At 35.3% G+C, this 22,804-nt stretch overlaps 1 protein-coding gene across 1 annotated transcript in view; it reads left to right on the top strand.

Annotated features, from left to right (window-relative positions):
• wdr27 (WD repeat domain 27) overlaps nt 1-21,560 on the top strand; it is a 95,525-nt gene extending 73,965 nt beyond the window's left edge. The window contains exons 24-25 of the mRNA XM_073834599.1: nt 17,082-17,196; nt 21,325-21,560. Of these exons, the coding sequence (XP_073690700.1) occupies nt 17,082-17,196; nt 21,325-21,560 (351 nt within the window). The remainder of the gene's footprint in view (nt 1-17,081; nt 17,197-21,324) is intronic.
• The last annotated feature ends 1,244 nt before the right edge of the window (nt 21,561-22,804 follow it).

Here is a 22,804-nt window from a genome sequence, read left to right as displayed (position 1 = left end):
TTTACCAACATCTACAGGTACATATTTCATATTACACAAACTTTCTGTTACAGTAATAAAGGAATGTTTCTTGCTCTTGGAGATCTCAGATTGAGATACAGCGACTCCAAAAAGTAACCACAATTACAGTGCATTGCAAACCAAAGGTGTCTGCAAACAAATGTTGCTAGATCTCAGAACTAACTTTACTTATTTAAAACTTTTTTGCACTGGTTCCCAACTTCTTCCAAAATGATTTTATTTTATTTTATCACACTAACTATGGACAGATATTTGTCTTTTTGGAACTTTTTTGTGAACTTTTTTGCTTGGAAAACTGTTTTGCTTTTTCTTTCCTATAACTGGCACTTAGTTTATTATTTTATCTATTCACCTTTTTCTTCAACGTGGAAGTAAGCTTATGGGTGAGACTTCTGGTTCATTAGCCGCTATAGGGAAATAATTGTGCAGTAAACAGTAAAGCTGTTTGCACTACAAGCCAGTGTGTTTATAATTAAGGTAGCATAATAAAATAATATGGTAAGACACCAATTTGCAATATCAACCAGCAAAACCAGCTGTCTTGTACAAAATTGCTAAAAATAACTGGATGCAGATGAGACCGGAAGCCAAACCTATGAAATTTACAAATGGCCTCTTACGTTAAAAAAAATACATTTGAACAAAAAGTTGCATGTCCAAAATTATTCATACCCTTCTTAATAATCAATAGAAAAGCCTTTATTGTATTGTATTTATTGGCTATTACAGCAATAAAACGCTTCCTATAATTGCTGACCAGCTTTGTGCATGTCTCCACTGGTATTTTTGCCCATTCATCTTTAGCGATGAGCTCCAACTCTTTCAGGTTGGAGGGTCTCCTTGCCATCACCCTGATTTTTAGCTCCCTCCACAGATTCTCAATTGGATTTAAGTCAGGACTCTGGCTGGGCCACTGCAATACGTTAATGTTTTTGTCTGCTAACCATTTCTTCACCACTTTTGCTGTGTTTTGGGTCGTTGTCGTGCTGAAATGTCCACTGGTGCCCAAGGCCAAGTTTCTCTGCAGACTGCAGATGTTGTTGTTGAGAATTTTGATGTATTGCTCCTTTTTTCATGGTGCCGTTTACTGTGATTAGGTCCCCGGGATAAAAAAAAAACACAACATAAGGTTTGATAGTGGGAATGGTGTTCTTAGGGTTGAAGACCTCTCCTTTTTTACGCCAAATGAAGGCTACATCATTGTGGCAAACAATTGCAAAATTTTAGTTTCATCTGACCATAAAACAGAAGACGAGAAGTCTTCTTCTTTGTCCAGATGAGCATTTGCAAAGGCCAAGCGGGCTTTTGTGTGCCTTATCTGGAGAAGTGGTGTCCTCCTTGGTCTGCATCCGTGGAACCCAGTTGTGTGCAGTGTCCGACTGTCTGCCTTGAGATGCTGCCACCAGGAGAGCCCAGATTCATCAAGATTGGCCTTGGTGGTGATCCTTGGATTCTTTTTTACCTCTCTCACTATCCTCCTGGCCAGCACAGGTGTCACTTTTGGCTTCTGACCACATCCTCTAAGATTTTTCACAATGCGGAACGTCTTGTATTTTTAATAATACTTTGCACTGTAGCCACTGGAACTTTTAGATATGGTCTTATAGCCCTTTCCTGACTTGTGAGCAGCCACAATGCCTTAGCCATGACTGTCCACAAACCAACAGCAGAGAGCTTCTGTTTTTCACCTGTTGAGTTGGTTAAAACAGCTGTTTCCAATGAATCAGGGTAATTAGGATGCTTTAGAACAGCTTGGACTGTTTAGAATGGTATAGAACTTTGGATTTTCCCATAGACTGTGATAGTTTGCAAAGGGTATGAATAATTTTGGACATGCCACTTTTTGTTCAAATGTAAATAAAAGCTGAGAAATATTTTTTTCCACAATGATGCCTCTTGTACATAATCTTATTATTATGTTTTGGGAGAAGTCTGTGTTATTTCTGGACGAAAAAAAAACTTGCTGATTGAATAAAACTAACTTTAAGTCAGAATTTGCCAGGGGTATGAATAATTTTGGGCTTGACTGTATATATATGTATCTTTATATGTGGCTTAAAGGAATTCACCCATAAAAGGAGAATGCAGTCATCATTTATTAACCATCATGTTTTTCAAAAAATCTGTATGCTGTTATTTAAAAAATATATATATATATATATATATATATATATATATATTAATAAATGTATTTATTTTAGAAATATAATATGCACTACTGTTCAAAAGTTTGGGGTTGGTAAGACTTTATTTTTTATTTTTTTATAATTTTGCTTACCAAAGCTGCATTTATTTGATTAAAAAATACAGTAAAAACTGCAGATATTGTGAAGTATTACTAAACATTTTTCTTGTTTTTTTTTTTTTTTTTTTTTTTTTTTACTTATTTTTTATTAACAAACATCTTCTTGCAAGACATGAGAGATGAGAATAACAAAGTATCTTAATTCGTACATGAAATTCTTTTTCACATTAGATTTTTACAAAGTTTTATAGCAAAATTGCATTTCACAGCATGACAAGAAGAACAATAGAAAAAAATATAACAACACAATCTAAAACAATAAACACAGAACAACAGCTTTGGATGGGATCAAAATATTCAAAATTGACAGAATTCACCAACCGATCTATTTAAAGAGAAAATAAAATAAAATATAATAATAATGATAATAATAAATAAAAAATAAATATATATGGGGTGTATTTAAAAACTTCCTCCCCATGTTTCACCCATCTCTTTTATTAAGGGTTTCCATTGTTCAACAAACCGGTTCATTCTAAGTCTTAAACTGTACGCTATTTTTTCCATCCCATATACTTCCCTCACTGTCTGTAAGCAATCTTCAAGTGTCAGAGGCCTTCTCTGAAGCCATTTAATTGTAATGTTCTTCTTTGCTGCAACTAGGAGTATACGTAGGAGATATCTACTCTTCTCACTTTTTATTAAATCTGTTTTAACTCCTAAGATAGCTATTAAAGGGTCTCTGGGCAAATTAACCTTAAAAATTGTATTAATGAGACCAAATATATTTGTCCAGTAAGCATTTTTCTTGTTTAACATTTATCTGTTTTAAAATGTAATTTATACTCGTGATGGCAAAGTTGAATTTTCATTAGCTATTACTCCAGTCTTCAGTGTTACACAGTCCTTCAGAAATCATTCTAATAGACTGCTTTATTAATTTTATTATCAATGTTAGACACAGTTGTGCTGCTTAATATTTTTTGAAACCTGTGATTCTTTTTTCAGGATTCTCTGGTGAATAAAAAGAACAGCATTTATTCCAAATTCCTTTTCTAAAAATATAAGTCTTTGCTATTTGCTTTTTCATCAAAATAAGCAGGACAGCTGTTTTCAACATTGATAATAAATCAGCATATTCGAATGCTTTCTGAAAGATCGTGTGACACTGAAGACTAGAGTAATGATGCTGAAAAATCGGCATTACATCACAGGAATAAATTACATTTTAAAAGATAATTACGTAGAAAATAGTTATTTTACATTGAAATAATATATCACAATATTACAGTTTTTTCTGGATTTTTGATCAAATAAATGCAGCCTTAACAGCATTAACAACTTCTCTGTGTGTCTGTCTTTTTTGTGTGTTACCAAAGACAAAATAACAACATTTGGGTTTGGAGTATATAAATTAGTATGACAATATTTAATTTTGTTCTCTAGCTTTATTTAGCCCATCTTATTCACTCTGGCTGTCTCACTTCTTGACCTTCTGACCCCTGTGCCTTACTGTAGCTCAGCGCCTTTAGCACTTCTTAATCATTTTGTAGTACTTCAACTCTTCCTCTGTCCATGTCAAGACTTCCCAAAGCGTCTTGGACTCAAACTGACACCTTTTGGATTCCCAGCATTAGTTGTTGTGCCAGTACCTCAGCACCATAACTCAACTATCTGTCGTCTACGGAGCATTCCTTATCAGAGCGGAAAAAGTGTGTGCTGATCTCAGCCACACTCTGTTTACGAATCAGGAATGGGGGATCTTTAAGAGATGAGCAGTTGTTGGAACAGAATAACATACAGGCTTTCCTGTGAAGCTACGTGATGTTGGAGACATGACGCTTACTTCTTCTGTTAAACCACAGTAATTTTTCACTGGGATTTCTATAATGTATTTGCTTCATAGATAATATTTGTAATGTTTAATTCAATGTCAGAGGAGTTTTATTGTTTTTAAGGGTCATAGCAAACACCTCACTGTAGATCCAATGGCTTTTATGGAAGACATTCCAGAAGGCTGAAGGCATTGAGTTATTTTTTTTGATGTTACCCCGCAAACAAGAAAAACAGATAATATTTGTACATGGCTGCTTTATGGTTTTGAATAAGATGTATGAGAGGATTTATTGTAAATGATTTAAAAGCCTGTTTTTATTATTCCCTGCGGCATATTGTTCTGGAAAAATCATTAAAACAGAAGGATTATAGTCTGAGAAAGATAATGAGAATAGAAAATCAAGTCCAAATCTGGGTCAAAATTTGTCTTTGTGAAAAATGAGAACTTTTGTGTGCAGTCCATCAAACATGTGACCACACATCAGGCTGAAATCATCCTGGATAAACGTTTGAAAATCATTATAAATGATTTACAAACATTGCGGTTGTGTAGATGACATTAATTGGTCGCACCAATCACGTCTTTTTGGGTTGTCTGCGTTGTAAATACCACTCTGAGTCTTGTACAAAGCCACATCATGTCATTTTTCAGAGATCCCCAAATGATTTATCTCAGTTTCATGTTAGCACATAGAAAATATTCAACTGAATTACAGGCTTTGACAGCGCATACTCTGAATGATCCATTGGCGCATCTGTTTATCGGTTGGAGTGAGTAGGAGGTCAGGATGTAGCACTTTAAATGATCAGCATGAGCTTTTCAAAGAATTACTTGTCTTAGGCCAGAAACAGATGCAGCATCATATTTCGTAGAGATGGCCTTGAAAAACCCTTCCATGCTGAAGTACAGACTTTAGTGTCCTGGACTGGTTATGTATTAGCCCTGACAAAAGACAATGTCATGCACCTGCTCTGCATTAGGTGCTCAACACCACAGTATATTTCTGAAAATGATGTCCCTTTGGATGTGTGAAGGGACTTCAATTGGTATATAGTTGGGAATTATTAAAAGCCCAAATGGGGTCCACAGTGGTGCTGCAGAGGGTCCTCAAATTGTCTCACCTCATTGATTTTGTGATTTTTTTTTAAACATACACTACTCTTCAAAAGTAAATAAGGAAATGTTTGTTAAGCACCAAATCAGCATATTAGAATGATTTCTGAAGGATCATATGACACTGAAGACTGGAGTAAAGAAAATTTATATGGAGGTTTAGAAAATTATATATTACTTTCTGACCCTAAACTTTATATATATGACTCTTAAATGATTGTTTGAAAGGCACTGCAATTTAAAAATAAATGTTTAATATAGAATAAAATCCAATGCTCAATTTTATACTTTTTATGTTTTTAAATAATAACTGTAATTAATTAATTAATAAATTAATTAAACAATTAGTTCACTTCCAGAATAAAAATTTCCTGATGAATTATTCACACCCATGTCATCCAAGATGTTCACGTTTTTCTTTCTTGAGTTTAAAAGAAATTTATGCTTTTGATCAAAACGTTTTAGGATTTTTCTCCCTATAGTGGACTTCAATGGGGATCAGCGGGTTGAAGGTCCAAATTGCAGTTTCAGTGAAGCTTCAAAGGGCTCTACACAATCCCAGACAAGGAATAAGGATCTTCTCTAGCAAAACGATTTCCAAAAAAATTTTACTTCTAAAGAGTAGGTCATATGGATTTTCAAAAAAACATATTTTTTGCATTTTGTAACAAAGCTAACCTTCAATGTAAACAGTCTGCAAAGTTGTTAAACAAAAAAGTGCATTATACATAAAGATATTGTCTTTCAAAAGAAAGAGTTGACTCAGAATCGCCTTGACATATGAACAGTCTGACTTTACATCATATCAAGAAGATTTGTGTTCTGCGCTGTGAAAGCAAGTTTTTGTTTTCATTGCCAAAAGATGACTACAGTATGTGAAGAATCAGTGGTTAAAATTCATTTTTTCCACAGAAATACAATTCAAACCTTTTGTTGTGTGCTCACCATTTTACTGAGGATTGCTTCTTTAAATCTTGGAATTTATCCTCTTTGGCTTCTAATCTTCTTTATTTGAACAAACAAGCAACTCTGAACCACAACCTGTAAGTACGATTGACACGTTATGTGTACATTTACAAGTGAGTGCTCAAAATATCTATTTTTATTTATGCTAATATGTGATTTATACCTAGTGCAGCTTTAGGTTTCCAGGTAAAGCATGATATTACTGTCTTACTGAAACAGTTCTGATCATTTACTGTGAACCCACTATTCCCTAAGAATGTGTCAATTCATGTAGACTGTCATTGTGCTAATTACTTTGTTTAATAACAAAGAATGTAACATATTTTGGTTTACAACTGGTGTTGTTTCATCAGTTAGCACTCAGCTAAGGTATCCACCATTATTATTTTGTTATGTGTTTACAGTTTAGCACCTAAACTTTAGCTGTGGGCACAATTTGCTTGCATAAGTTAATGTAAGGTTGATCCAGAGGTTAACAGCTCACCAAAGGGCAAGACTATCAGTAACTAGGTCCAGATTTGTCCCACACAATGCTATTTTGAAGACTTTTATGAGACTTTTATGTATGAGTGCTTTTGCATTTTTTAAGCTTATTTTCCCATTATGAGACCAAAAAATGCTGTTTTGGGGAAAAATATAAACATGGTCTTCATTTTTGCCGGTCTCTGGTCCACAAAGTGGTTCAGTGTTCATTCCTTTCGATAGGTGTAATCACATCCAGTCCCATATTGTGTCTTAAATTCTCCAGTGTGAATTGGTCCTTGTGTTTTGAGTTGGTATTGATATGCACAATTTGCTTACATAAGTTTTAAACAAAAACTTTTTATGTAATTATTTTAAGAACGGATTGGAGCACTATATTATTGTTTTATGTAAAGGTGCAGCTCAGGGTTGCCAGGTTTTCACAACAAAACTCGTCCAATTGCTACTCAAAACTAGCCCAGCCCCAGTCGTGTTTTGAAGGGGGTCCCCCATTAAAAATTGTGTTCTGGGGTGTAAAATACACACTTTTTGTCAGGGTTCCCCTGGTAAATTCACATTCCACTGGCTAAATGTGACATTATTGGGGTCGCTTCAACCCACGGACATCTAAAACAACCGTAGACTTGGCAACACAGATGGTGGCACCTGCTAACTTGCTCAAGTATTTCTCTCTGTGCCAGTCACAACACGCTTGGCCAGCTGACCAATCAGAGCAGAGTAGGCTTATGGAAGGGAGGGGTTTACAGGCATGCTCAAAGCTGGTTCGTACAAACTATTTTGAAATCATTAGCAAATGACTGTATGTATAAATGTATATTCTGAGAAAATTACAGTGTTTTCTGACCATAGATGTATTTAAACCTGTTGTAGGGGACTCCAGCACAATATTAGGACAAATGCTTGTCTTGCACTAATTCTGTAATGCACGTCCGTGATTTCACGCATTGCATGATCATGTTGTCTGTGTACTTTGGTTCAAAAAGGTAGGGTAGTACGAAAAACTCTGTCTCATTTTCTCCAACTTCAAAATCATCCAACATCGTTGTTTTACATTTTTTGGTAAAGAGCATTTGAAGTCAACTATATGGAGTAAAATCCTGAAATGTTTTCCTCGAATAATTTAATTTCTTTTTGACTGAAGAAAGAAAGACATGAACATCTTGGATGACATTAGAGTGAGTAAATTATCAGGAAATAGCTATTCTGGAAGTAAACTAATCCTTTAAATGCAGTGTTTTGATGGATCTATATTTGAGTGGTGTCCATACGGCTAATGTAGGATGTACCTATGGCACATATCTACATGTATAGTGTCATCTCTAACCTAACAAGGTCAACTTAGCTGTTGTTTTTTAAGTCTGGATGTCAGTTGAATATCAAGATCATGGCTTTGGTTGTTCACTACATCATGGCTGATCAGGTCATTATGTGGACCATAAATGGCTTGTTTTGCTTAGTAGTCTTTATTATTCAAGCACACACAGCAGATGTTTAAGTGCAGCCTGTCTGTTCTCGAAAAGGAAATGAAGTGTCCTCTGGAAGAAGTCTCCAGACACAACTCCAAATTTATCACTTAAAGGAATAATTCACCCCAAATTTTGTCACCCTCACGTTGTTCCAAAGCGATATGATTTTTTTCTTCTTCCACAGGACACCAAAAGAGACGTTTTGAAGACTATTTTTCATTCTCATTTCCATGCAATTGAAATTAATGGGAACTGAAGCTTTCGAGCTTCAAAAAGGATGCAGCTGCAACATAAAAGTATCATTAAAGTAGTCTTCTGAAGCGATACAATAGAAATTAAACTCATTATTCCTTTAGCTGTAGCTCCTCTTGCATTCATGAATGAAACATGCTTTTGAGTAGAACCTTTTCAATGACTCGGTTGATCCAGAGGTTAACAGCTCACGAAGGGCAAGATTAGGTCCAGATTTGTCTCACACAATGCTATTTTGAAGACTTTTATGAGACTTTTATGGTGCTTTTGCATTTTTTAAGCTTATTTCCCCATTATGAGACCAAAAAAATGCTGTTTTGGGGAAAAATATAAACATGCATCTTTGGCCGTCTTCATTTTTGCCGGTCTCTGATCTGCAAAGTGGTTCAGTGTTCATTCCTTTTGATAGGTGTAATCACATCCAGGCCCATACTGTGTCTTAAATTCTCCAGTGTGAATTGGTCCTTGTGTTTTGAGTTGGTATTGATATGCACATGGCCTTGGGATTTGCATGCACTGTTTTGCTCTTTTTCTTTGTCCTGTTCCAAGCTCCTATTCATTCAGATTTCCAAGTCTGGAAGTGGAAAGTCTTAGTGGTCACTGTTGTACTGGATCAGATACAGAGATCTGTGAAGTTTAAAAGCTCAGTCCATTAGTCAACGGGCATTCACTTGGTTTCATGTAATTGAATTAGGTGCACTTTACAAGCAAAATGTTTCCTGGTTTGAATAAGGTTTTGAATAATAAAAATGAGATATACTGTTCAAAATGAAGAAAAAAAGCACTTTATATCTTATTTTTATTTGATTTTATATATATTTTATATGCATTTTATAATTGCAACCTAAGTGGAACATACATAATAAGGGTTCGTACAAGATGCTTAAAGCGCTTGAAGTATTTGAAATTGACTTTTTGAAATTTAAGGCCTGGAAAATCCTTGAAAATAGCAGTATTCCTGAACAGGTACAAGGTAAAAGTGCTTGAATTATTAAAAGACAATGTATCTATGAAAGTCTTAATTTTTTTTAGTAAGCACATATCTTTCACGTGGTTTAATTAATCATACTTTTTTTTGCCTTTTTCAGTTAATGTCATAAAACTATTCAAATCAGTTAAACCATTGTGTCGCAAAATGATTTCGAAGCACTCCAATCGGATTGCGTATCGCAAATCATTTGATTCAGATTGGGGCGAATCATTTAAATTAGAACAGAAATATATGCATTATGACTCATTTGATTCAGATCGGGACTTCTGAGCATGTATTCCGAATCATTTGATATAATCGGGATGTTAGAGTGGGTTTGCAAATTATTTGACTTAAATTGTAAATTGGCAGAGATTCAAATTGGGACTTTGGAGCACGTATCGCAAATCATTTGATTTAGATCGGAACTTTGTGTATTGCGAATCATTCAATTCAGATTGGGACTTCGGAGCGTGTAGCGCAAATCATTAGATTTAGATCGGAACTTCACATGCTGCGAATCATTTGATTCAGATTGGGACTTCGGAGCACGAATCATTTGATTTAGATCAGGTTCGTGAATCATTTAGCTTAGATTGGAAATTAGCATTGTGAATCATTTGATTCAGATTGGTACTTCGGAGCTCGTATCGCAAATCATTTGATTCAAATTGGAACCTTGTGTATTGCGAATCATTCTATTCTAGATTGGGACTTTTGTTTCATTTGATTTAGATCGGAACGTCAGAGCAGGTTTTTGAATCATTCTATGAACTGAATGATTTGTGAACCATGCTACGAGTCCTGATCTCAAATGATGGTTTGTGAATCATTTGACTTAGATCAGAAATGTGTGTGTGTGTGTGTGTGTGTGTGTGTGTGTGTGTGTGTGTGTGTGTGTGTGTGTGTGTGTGTGTGTGTGTGTGTTTGATTCAGATCAGGACTTCGGAGTGCGTATCGCAAATCATTTGATTAAAATTGAAACTTTGTGTATTGCGAATCATTCTATGATTGTTGTTCATTTGGTTTAAACTGGAACTTCACGTATCGCGTCATTAGACTTAGATCAGAAATTTGCATATCGTGAATCATCTGATTCAGATCAGGACTTTGGAGCACGTATCGCATCATTTGATTTAAACCAGAACTTCTCGTATTGCAAATTATTTGATTCAGATTAGGACTCCAAAGCGTGTTACGTGAATCATTTGATTTAGATCGGGACGTCGGAAAACAGGTTCACGAGTCATTTGACTTAGATCAGAAATTTGCATCGCATGAATTATTTGATTCAGATCGGGACTTTGGAGCGCATAGTGCGAATCATTTGATTTAAATCGGAACTTTGTGTATCACAAATCATTTGATTCAGATTGAGACTTTGAAGAGTGTAACACAAAACATTTGATTTAGATCAGGACGTCAGAGCAGGTTTGCGAGTCAATTGACTTAGATCGGGACGTCAGAGTGGGTTTGCAAATTATTTGACTTAAATTGTAAGTTTGCAGAGATTCAGATCGGGACTTTGGAGCGTGTAGCGCAAATCATTAGATTTAGATCAGAACTTCACATGCCGCAAATTATATGATTCAGATTGGGACTTCAGAGCATGTAAGGTGAATCATTTGACTTAGATTGGATATTAGCATCGTGAATCATTTGATTTAGATCGGTACTTCGGAGCACGTATTGCAAATCTTTTGATTAAAATTGGAACTTTGTGTATTGCGAATCATTCTATGATTGTTCATTTGCTTTAAACTGGAACTTAAGTGTATCGCAAATCATTTGATTCAGATTGGAACTTCGAAGCGCGTAGCGCGAATCATTTGATTTAGATCGGGACATTGGAGCAGGTTCGTGAGTCATTTGACTTGGATCAGAAATTTGCATATCTTGAATCATTTGATTCAGATCAGGGGCCGGTTGCATAAAACTGTTTTAGACTGGTCTTACAAGTTAGTCATCTAATTCTTTTCTTTAAGACGGGTCTTTACTTTGTAAGCCAGTTGCATAAAATCTTAGACTGGTCTAATTTAAGACCATAAAGTTAGACTGATTACCCCATGGCTAACTTTCCCTTACAATCTATGTTGCCATGGAAACCAACTGTCAGCTGTGACAGATTTTTAAACAGCGTAGACTTTTGTTTGTCTTGTGCTATGGCACATTGGTGATTCATCGCCATATATTTCAATGATCATTTCTGTTTTTTTTTTTTTTGCACTTGGTCTTCCTCCCGTTGCTGTTTTTTTTTTTCGTTTGAATATTTCCTTCTTTGCTTCCTGCGCAATGTTTTTAAACCGTGTCTGTACATCTTTGACGGTCCGCGGCGGGACAGAAGGATTTATACTATTAACTTTATCCGTTATTGTGGACCAAGCCTTGTGTTTTTTATTGTTTGCGTAGTAATCGCTAAATTTGTTCATTAAAATCGATTTAGCAGCATTCTATTCCTCCAATATGCAAATATTTTCAGCAATGGAAAACTGCGACGAGCGCCTACTGTCGGCCATTTTCTTTAAGCTGTTCAGCGTCTTACTTTTCTCACAATGAAGTGCAAATTAGACTGTCTTACTAAAGACAACCATGTACTTATTTTATGCAACAGTCTTTCCCCACTGACTTTAGTTGGTCAGGCTTATTCTTAGACACAGTCTTAAGATAATGGCTATGTTTATGCAACCGGCCCCAGGACTTCAGAGCACGTATTGCATCATTTGATTTAAACCAGAACTTCTCGTATTGCAAATTATTTGATTCAGATTGGGACTCCGAAGCACGTTACGCGAATCATTTCATTTAGATCGGGACGTCGGAACAGGTTCACGAGTCATTTGACTTAGATCAGAAATTTGCATAGCATGAATTATTTGATTCAGATCGGGACTTTGGAGCGCATAGCGCGAATCATTTGATTTAAATCGGAACTTTGTGTATCACAAATCATTTGATTCAGATTGGGACTTTGAAGCGTGTAACACAAAACATTTGATTTAGATCAGGACGTCGGAGCAGGTTTGCAAGTCATTTGACTTGGATCAGAAATTTGCATATCATGAATCATCTGATTCAGATCCAGACTTCAGAGCATGAATCATTTGATTTAGATCCAAACTTTGCATTCAAAAATCATTCTGTTCAGATCGGGACTTCAGAGTGGGTTTTCGAATCATTCCAAATCATCTGCGCTACGAGTCCAGATCTGAAATGATGGTTCTCAAATCATTATTCAGATAGGGTTCACAAATCGTTTGCTTAGATCGGAACCTATGAGCGCGGATCTCAATTAATTTGATTCAGATCGGTAGTTTGGGTGCAGGTTCGCGACTCATTTGATTTAATTCAGGACTTCATAGTGTTTTTTTCTGATTTCTTTTTTTTAAACAGTGGAAAACATCAAACCATAAGTGAGATCTCTAATTGAAGTCCTTGAAAGTCAAAAAGCAGTGCTTGAAAAGTCCTTGAAAGTCCTGGAATTTCCTTTTACAGTATCTGTATGAACCCTGTATATTTAACTACACTTATGTGAATTCATACATACAATAAAAATGGTCTTTGGACCAGCTGGTTAAAAAATACACTAAAAACGTCTGAATGTCTAAAACATTCCTGACTTTTTATTATTGATGACATTAAGAAATGTTTCTTCACCCAATCAGCATATTAAAATGATTTCTGAAAGATCATGACACTGAAAACTGGAGTAATAACTGTTGAAAATGTGGCTCTGCATCACAGGAATAAATTGCATTTTTAAAATCTTTTCGAAGAGAAACAGTTCATTTAAATTGCAACAATGTTTTGAAATCCTGTTTTTAATCAAGTAAATTCAGCCTTGGTGAGTAAACCATAAAAGAAAGTCAAATGGCTCAGAAAATTGAATTTAATTTTGTAACCATGCCGAGCAGCATTTGGTTGCAGATGCCACTTGCTTTGATATTTTGTTATATAATACAAAGGCATTTGGACTTTTTATGTGACTCAAGTGTCCAAATACTTTTTGAGGTCACTGTATATTATTTCTGCACATTCAGCGGTATTTGTCTTTAAGTTGTTGCACATGGATTTTGGAAGCTATGAGTGACGAGAAAGAGTTATATCCTTGGACAGAGGCTGGATTTTATTGCATAAACAGCTGTAGCTGTATCTCTTGGCTGCTTTTTGGTCTTACGTTCGGAGGGACGTTCAGTTCTATGGAAGCCATTTTGTATAAAATAAAACAGAATCTTAAGGTCATCATTTCAACCTGTTCAACCTTTCACAAAATATTTGATCAGTCATTGGCCCTTGGCATCATAGTGTACTAGGCACTTTATAGCATTCAAAATGAGCTTATCATCCCATTTTGTACTGCAGATGCTGTCTGTAATGCTTCAGTGGTCTCTGCCAAAGTAGATGTCATCCTCATTCCAAGACATTCTCCTTTTTAATGTATTTCAGGTGTAAGATTCTCCCAGCACTAGGTTTTTCCTCTGCTAATTCGATTTTCCATCTCACTCGCTTTTGTAATGTTAAGCTATGTAATGTTGAAAAGTAGCTTTTCGTGTTTGTGTTAGACCTATTATTCACATCATAACACGAGGAGAGATATTGCAGTCAGCCTCTGTAACCTACTTTTGCTTGTTATTTAGCCACTTACAGAAGTTCCTATTGTGAATGGTCACTGTGTATCATATTAAATTCAATTATTCAAGTCAAGTTCCTCTTTTCAAAACACTGGCTTTTGTGTTATTAGGGTGAGTCATTACTGGCAGATGAAGAAGGTGATAAGAATTAAGTCATTTAAACAGTGGTTTGCGCACATAAAGATATCAGTGTGTTTGTGACTCACACCTTTGGTGTCCAAATAGCTCAACTACTATGTGTAATTCTGAAAGTATAATCCCTTTGAGTTGGCCTTGATTTCTCCTTTTTCAAATGCTCACAGCTTGACCACCTAACTTGAGAAAGAGTGAGAGAGACTTTCCGTTCGAGCAGACACTACCCATAAGCCAAGTCTGAGATGTTCCTGTGGAAGTTAGTGCTGAGGTGTGACCCTTCTGTGACATTAACAGATGTCTTCTGTGCAGCTTCTACGTTCTCCAGAAAGGTTGCTAGCACCATATTTGTGAGAACCTGCAAAAATCTGTGCAGGTCTGCGTACTTTTAACGTGCCCCTGTTATGACATTTTTGAAGGGATAGTTCACCTAAAAATGAAAATTCTGTCATTAATTACTCACTGTCTTGTCGTTCCAAACCTGTAAGACCTTCGTTCATCTTTGGAACGCAAATTAAGATATTTTTGATAATATTGAGAGCTTTCTGACCTTCCATATTCAGCAAGGGTTCTTCCACGTTCAAGGTCTAGAAAGGAACCAAAAACATCGACAAAGTAGTCCATGTGACATAAACAAATGATAAAATAATGGGTCTTATAGGTTTGGAACAACACGAGGGTGAGTAATTAATGACAGAATTTAGCATATAATATATTTGGGTCAACTAACCCTTTAAGCTTCCTAACTCCTGTTTTGGGAGTCTCCTACAATAGGTTCACATGCATGCAAGGTCAAAAAAACGCTTTTGTTTTCTCAAAATATGCATTTAATGTCACTTCATTTTTCTCAAACGATTACTTTCAAAGCGGTTCAAAGCCGTGTACAGCGTATGAGTGTGAGTAAATCATAGGGTCATTTTCATTTTGAACTGTCTCTTTAAACCATTATCAAATCAAAATGGTCAATACAGATGAAGTCAAAAGTTTACATACACCTTGCAGAATCTGCCAAATGTTAATTATTTTATCAAAATAAGAGGAATCATCCAAAATGCATGTTATTTTTTTATTTAGTACTGACCTGAATAAGAAATTTCACATAAAATACATTTACATATAACCCACAAGAGAAAATAATAGTTATAAATTATATAATTTATAAATATAATTTATAAAATGGACCCTGTTCAAAAGTTTACACACACCTGATTCTTAAAACTGTTGTATTGCTGAATAATCCACAGCTGTTTTTTGTTTGTTTGTTTAATGATAGTTGGAAAGTTTTGAACAGATTGAATGTTTATATATTTTTTTTGCCTAAATATCATATTTTTTCATTTAGTACTGCCCTACAGAAGCTACAGAAGATACTTACATGTTTCCCAGAAGAAGAAAAAAAGTCCCCCCCCCCTTTTTACTTTTTCTTCTGTAATACTTGCATATGAGTCCCTTAGTTGTCCTCAGTGTGAAAAGATGGATCTCAAAAATATACAGTATTTAGCCCCTTTCACACATCCAGTCTTTACTAGTAAATTACCGGTAAATTACCGTTAAGAGATCATGTGTGAATAGGACCTTTTTAAAAATACTGGTAAATTTGTTCCAGCAATAGTTGTAACATAAAGTTACCAGTAAATTTCCGGAATGATGCTGTGTGTGAACGCGGAATGAAGATTACTGGTGTGAGCACATAGAACGCGCTGATGAATAAAGTTTGCTTTGGTCCAAATTATAGCGTTCTTATGGAAATGACGTTATTACTCTGAGCTGTTTACAAAGCTCCATTGCTTTTTAAAATTAGTTTTTCTATGTAAATTTGTGCTTGATGGATATCTTTGACCATTGCACCTCGTCTCGCAGCTGTTTCAAGTGTTGCGGTCGAGACCCAGCCTTCTTTCTCATTCATCAGCGCTGCGGCTCTGCAGTTGGATACTATTATGTGTGTCTTTCTGCTTGATCATCCCCTTATACCAGTCACTCATACTTTGTTGTCAAATTGGACAGATAGTGAAACTAAATCATTTCTGCTGACTGTGTGAACAGCATATTTCTGCATTTACCGGTAAAGTCATACTGGTAATTTTACGGCAATTTACCGGATTGCTGTGTGAAAGGGACTATTGTTGGAAAGAGTTCAAATACACAAAAATGCTGAAAAACCAAAGAATTTGGGGGACCTGAAGAATTTTTCTGAAGAACAGCGGGCAGTTTAACTGTTCAGGACAAACATGGGACTCATGAACAACTATCACTAAACAACAAAAAAAAAACTGTGGATCATTCAGGTAACAACCACAGTATTAAGAATCAAGTGTATGTAAACTTTTAAACGGGGTCATTTTTATAAATTCAACTATTATTTTTTCTTGTGAACTGAACGATTTTTATGTGAAATATCTTATTCAGGTCAGCACTTAATAAAAATAACATGCATTTTTTATGATCCCTTTTAATTTGGTGAAATAATTAACATTTTGCAGATTCTGCAAGGTGTATATAAACTTATGACTTCAAATGTATATGAACATGTGGGATGGAAGATGTGTAAAGTTAAGCTTAAATAAGGGATTCATGTGAGTACAGTGATAGTGATCTGACCTAAAGAGCTGTGTCTTAAGGTTGCTTTTGAATATGTCTGGAAAATGAGCTATTCTTGACTGTTTTGGAGAGTTTTGGGGCAGCTTTTGGGCTGTAACTGTAATAGAGACTAAAGCAGTCAGGCCATGTGTATTAAAAAGAAGTCTTTGGATACACAACATTGCTTTATGATTATGAACTGTGTAGAATTAGTAAATGGTCAAACATACTGAATAAATTCTCTTGCCCAATTTTGCTAAGTAAGACGTTAATATCCATGGTAAAATAAGAATGTGAGCCCAGCAGGATGGCATACTTTCCTGCTTGTATAACTCTTGTGGCTTTGGGCAGTGGCAGTGACACTGTCAGTTTGCTTTGTCTTTGCTCTCAGCTTTTTCCTCTGAAGGTCTACAAATTTTTTGGAGGCACCCCTCTATATACTGACACCAGCCCTGAGGCAGACAGCTTTATTCTTCAGTGCAGATCATTCAGAGCAATTCAGATGGGTATGCCAGGTCGCTATTTGGCAGAAGAAGGTTTTATGTCATTTTATATGTTCTCATAATTCTAATCACTTTTTTAGAGACAGGTTTAGAGCAACTGAGCAATTAAACTGAGTAATTGAGTCTTGAAACCACAGCTTCAAGGTGCCTTAGTGGATTTTACTCTGTGATCTGAGATTTAATAGGATTTGGATGAAAATACACATTTTTTTAATGGAAGTTTAGGAGACTACACTTGTTTCTTTTTTTCATTTATTTACTTTTATATGAATTTCCAATATATAAGTCACTGCTGTTTTCCTAAAATGTACACTTTTTACTTGATATTATTCGGTAGCATAGTGTATCTGGCACTTGATTCCCAGATTTCTTGGGTCACTGCAAGCATAGCTTTTTCTCCTAAAGAGGCTATTCTAACTATATTAAACGATCCCCCTATGAGCTAAAAACAAACATGTAAACATGTCTACAAGTTATTTATCGTTCAGCTTTCTTTTTGAAGTCTTGATTTGTTTCTCTTCCTTCCTTAGCCTTCAGCCAGTGAACCTTGCAGTAAATCAGGTTATGAAACCTGTGTCAGAAAGTCTGATATTTTGCATTCTGATTTATTGTCAAGTTGCTTGTAAAACCATTTAGGCTAAAGTATACTCCTGTGGTCAAAATACTCAATGACGAGAAGATCAGGATACTTAGGAAAGGGAATTCTTCCCTAATAACTCATTATTTTTTATGTAGATTTAATGATGGAAACTGCTTTCTGCATTCTTCCACAAAACAAAATGCAACTGATCCAACTCTCATATTTTTTATTGAAATATGAAAATATCTTCAAAAATAAGCAACAATAATATTTTGTACTGATCTTATGGTAACACTGTATTTTCAGTACCAATTCTCATTATTAACTAGCATGCATTTTACTAGCATGCTGGCTTTTTATTAGCACATATTAATGCCTTATTCTACATGACCATATTTTAGTTTCCTCAATCCTGTTCCATACCTTAACTTAACAATTACCCTCCTAACTATTAACAGCAAAATAGGAGTTTTTTTAGGCAGAAGTCATAGTTAACTATGAAAGCCTGTTTCCGCCACTGAATAAAAAAAATATTAAAAATACAAATACAAACTCAAAATTCTGACTTTTTTTCTCACAATTGCTAGTTTGCATCTCTCAATTCTGACTTTTTCCCCAGAATTGCATGATATAAACGTACAATTGTGAGTTAAGTCAGAATTTTGAGATATGAACTTGCAATTGTAAGAAAAAAAGTCACAACTGCAAGATTTAAACTTGCAATTCTAAGAAAAAAAGTGAGAATTGTGTTTATATATCGCGATTCTGATCGATTTTATTTCTCACTGCGATTTCATTACTCAGAATTAAACATTTAAATCCCGCACTTCAGATTTCAGAGTTTATATCTCGCAGTTCTGACTTTATAACACGCAATTTTGAGTTTATACCTTGAAATTCTGACTTTGTTTTTCAGAATTGAACGTTTAAATCTGGCAGTTCTGAGTTTTTTTCACAACTGCAAGTTTATATGATGCAGTTCTGGGGGAAAAAAGTCAGAACTGCAAGTTTCTCTCTTGCAATTTTGACTTGATTTCTCAGAATTGCAAGTTTAGCTTACAATTCTGACTTTATAACATGCAGTTGTGTTTATATCACATAGTTCTGATTTTATTTCTCGGAATTGTGGCTTCATTTCCCAAGATGTAAACATCTCGAGATGTAAACTCGCAACTACGAGAAAAAAGATAAGATAATTGTGAGTTTATATCTCACAATTGTGAGTTTATATGATGCAATTCTGACTTTATTTCCCAGAATTGCGGCTTAATTTCTCAGAATTGTGAGTTTATATCTCGCAATTGTGACTTTTCTTATAATCGAATGTTTACATCTCGCAATTCAGATTTTTTTCTCACAACTGCAAGTTTGGCTCACATTTCTGTCTATTTATATCACGCAGTTCTGAGAAAAATTGTCAGTATTGCAAGTTTATATCACACAATTCTGAGAGAAAAAACTTATTAAGATGTAAACTTATTAAGATAAAAAGTTGAGATTACCTTTTTTTACATTTTAATTCAGTCGCGGAAACAGGCTTCCATATTTAATAGTATGTTATTAGTGAGAATTGGACCTTAAAATAAAGTGTGACAAGTACTTTTTTTCATTTACAGTGATTTTTTTATATATATTCAAGAAGTTAGAGATAATAGTTTAAATAGTTGAATATTTATTCAAATCACACGAAATTCACTCTTTGTTTGTTTTAGACATGACACAAGGGTTTCAACCTTATTAAAAAAAACTCATTTTTAAACCTGGCAAATCCAATAAATTGAATAAAATCTCTAAAAGTCATAGTAAAGTCACTGTTTTAGTCTCTGATTTTTCTTAATTGAACATTTAAATCTCACATTTCCGACTTTATAACTCACAGTTGTGAGTTTATATTATGCAGTTCAGAGAAAAATTATCAGAATTGAGAGTTTCTATCACAATTCAGAGAGAAAAAGGTCAGAATTGCAAGATGTAAAAAAAAATGTAGAAAAAAAATTGTGAGGTAAAAAAAGACGATTACCTTTTTAAATTTTTGATTCAGTGGCAGAAACAGGCTTCCATATTTAATAGTTAATTATTAGTGAGAGTTGGGCCTTAAAATAAAGTGTGACAAGTAGTTTTTTTTTTTCGTTTTTTTTCATTTACAGTGATTTTTATATATATATTCAAGAAGTTAGAGATAATAGTTTAAATAGTTGAATGTTTATTCAAATCACACAAAATTCACTTCTTGTTTGTTTTAGGCATGACACAAGGGTTTCAACCTCAATGAAAAACCTGGAAATATTGGAGAAAATTATTATTTTTAAGCCTGGCAAATCCAATAAATCATTACCCAACAAGTCATTTTCAGACTAGGAAAATTATGGGTTTTACTATAATAATGCACATGTGAACGTACTGCTTCAAAGTACAGGTATAAAAATTTTATCATGGATGTAAAAACACTGACGTGAAATTAGACTGGAGGAAGAGTTGAGTTCAATAGATTCTGAAAGGTGATTGCACTGACAAGGCATTTGCTCTTTATTTCTAATCGTTTTCAGATCAGATCAAATTCTCTGATATTAAAAAAGTCTGGAACTAAATATGTTTTTTTTTCACCAGACCAGATAGTATAAGTAATTTTGCCTTTCAAATGTCTTTACATGCCTTTCAAAAGACTTTACTATGTCTGTAAAGGTAGGTATGTGGCATTCTCTGTTCCGAACCCACTCCAGACCGCTGCCAAGAGAGCTTCGTGTCACTCTGTAAAACCTGACTGGACAGTTTCCCACCTATGACAAGTCGATGAGGTCATTCTCGTTACGCAAATCTTAAACCAGGAGCTTCTCAACTCTGGCCCTCGAGGTCCATTTTCCTGCAGAGTTTAGCTCCAACCCTAATCAAACACACCTGAACAAGCTAATCAAGCTCTTTATCATTACTAGAAAGTTGCAGGCAGGTGAGTTTGATCAAGGCTGGAGGTAAACTCTGCAGGAAAGTGGACCTCGAGGGCCAGAGTTGAGAACCTCTGTCTTAAACCCTCCAGGCACCTTGATCCTTCACCCTGCAGGACTGTATGTCACAACACACTTATGAAGTTTTGCTTCTGATTTGCGTCGGTCAAAATCTAGAATATAGAGAGTTGGTAGAAAATAGAGAATCGGTGGGATTCCAGTAAACAAACTGCTGATTAAATAGGGTTTCATAACGAAATGGCCAATTGCCTTCAGGGGAGCACAATTCAAAGTGCAGGACATAAAAGTTTCAGAACATTTTTATTGGCAAATATAAATAAATGAAAACCATCAACTCTTTCACCCCATCATTAGGATGGCAGATGTGTTGTTATGAAATGTAACGTTTCTGTTTTGTCTGTGGCTTTGCGATAATATTGGATTACGAAATTGCCTGAACTATGCGGCGCTTTTGGAATTAATAACTGCGAACAAGCACTTCAAGTTCACTTGAATCATTCAGGACCTCATCATTAGAAAAGACAGTTTTATCATGAACTTATTCACACTGTGACAGGATGTTTCATGAGTGAAGTCTTTTTTTGTTCACAGCTGTCGACTGGAACGCTCGATGGAAAACTGGCTTTGTTTCATCCGGCCGAATCTCTTCTCCCCTAAGTGTGGAATCTTCCCCAACAGCCCGAAATTCAGCGATGCTGCAGACTAATGAAAGTCTTACATCAGTCACGTTGAGATTACTCTGCTGGCGTACCACCTCTGAGACCTACATCATGGACGGGATCTGTGATTTCATCATTTCGGCCGCCATTGACAACCTACAGATGTGACAACATGCTCACGCCCTCAACCGTCCAGCCAAACCGTCCGCCCTCAGAGAGAAGGCCATTTGAACTTTACATAGCAACATGTTCCCATGCGCTGATACACGTTCTGTACACGCACTATGCAGTATTATGCAAAGGCTCATCTTTTTAACTGACATGTAATATTATTTGCATGGTTTACAATATTACATCCATTTAAACTAGTTTAACAAGCATTTTAGAAATAATAATAATAGTAAAATAACATTTAAAAGTAACATTTTAATTCAAGTCTATTCAAACGTTCTCTGTAAAACCTTTTCACCAAAATAGTGCTAATTCTCGTGCTGATGTGTCACCGAAATCTGAGCTGGTGGTGGGCTGCTGTTCGCCAGTGGAACTCAGCTGAAAAATGCCGTGATTGACTCCATAACCTGCCCATAAACAAACAGTACTGAGATTAGAAAACATATTTTAACATCGAATTAAATTAAATTCAGTATTATAACAAATAAAATCAGTTTCCTACGCAAGGCAAAAGGCCTTTCCACACCGCTATTAACGCATTTACCTTTAGCTGACTGACACCTCGTCCTTGTATGTTGTGTTGCGTAAATAATATCATTTACAGCATTTACTCATAAAGACTTTATGAGTAATATCAAATATACACTACACTTTTGTAAAGCAAATGCTGGGTTCAGCCTGTTGACTTATTTTTTGGGTTGTTTTTGATATTTTTACCCAGGTGCTGACTAGTTTTTCTTCACTCTGAAAAATGCTGTTATTTTTTGGTTGTATGTTTGTTTTTTTAACCCAAATGCTGGGTTCAGCTTGTTGGGTTATTTTACTGGGTCATTTTAAATATTTTTTTTTTTACCCAGGTGCTACTGAGTAGTTTTTTCTGTAACTAAGCTGCTGGGTTATTTTTTTCTACCCAACCTCTGAGTTGAGCCTGCTGGGTAGTTTTTGTGTTACCCAACCATTGGGTTAGTTTCTGGGTCAATCTCACTGACTGCTGGAACAATACAACCCTCCAAGGAAACTACCCAGCTGCTGAGTTACAGTCAGAGAGTCCTCTGAGAGTCCTCTACAGGAGAGAGCAGTTCTCAGCACCGCCAATTAGGTGCACAACTTCAGTAAAATAAAGGTTTATATATGTTTTATTTCATTTATAATGTATTCACTTGCTGTAAATTATATTTTTTTACACAGCACAACATACAAGGACGAGACATTTCAGCTAACATTAAATGCGTAAGCATTGT

The sequence above is a fragment of the Garra rufa genome, chromosome 2 (assembly GCF_049309525.1).
Source record: "Garra rufa chromosome 2, GarRuf1.0, whole genome shotgun sequence".
In the NCBI taxonomy this organism is placed as follows: Eukaryota; Metazoa; Chordata; class Actinopteri; order Cypriniformes; family Cyprinidae; genus Garra; species Garra rufa.
This window is presented reverse-complemented; position numbering and strand designations above follow the sequence as displayed.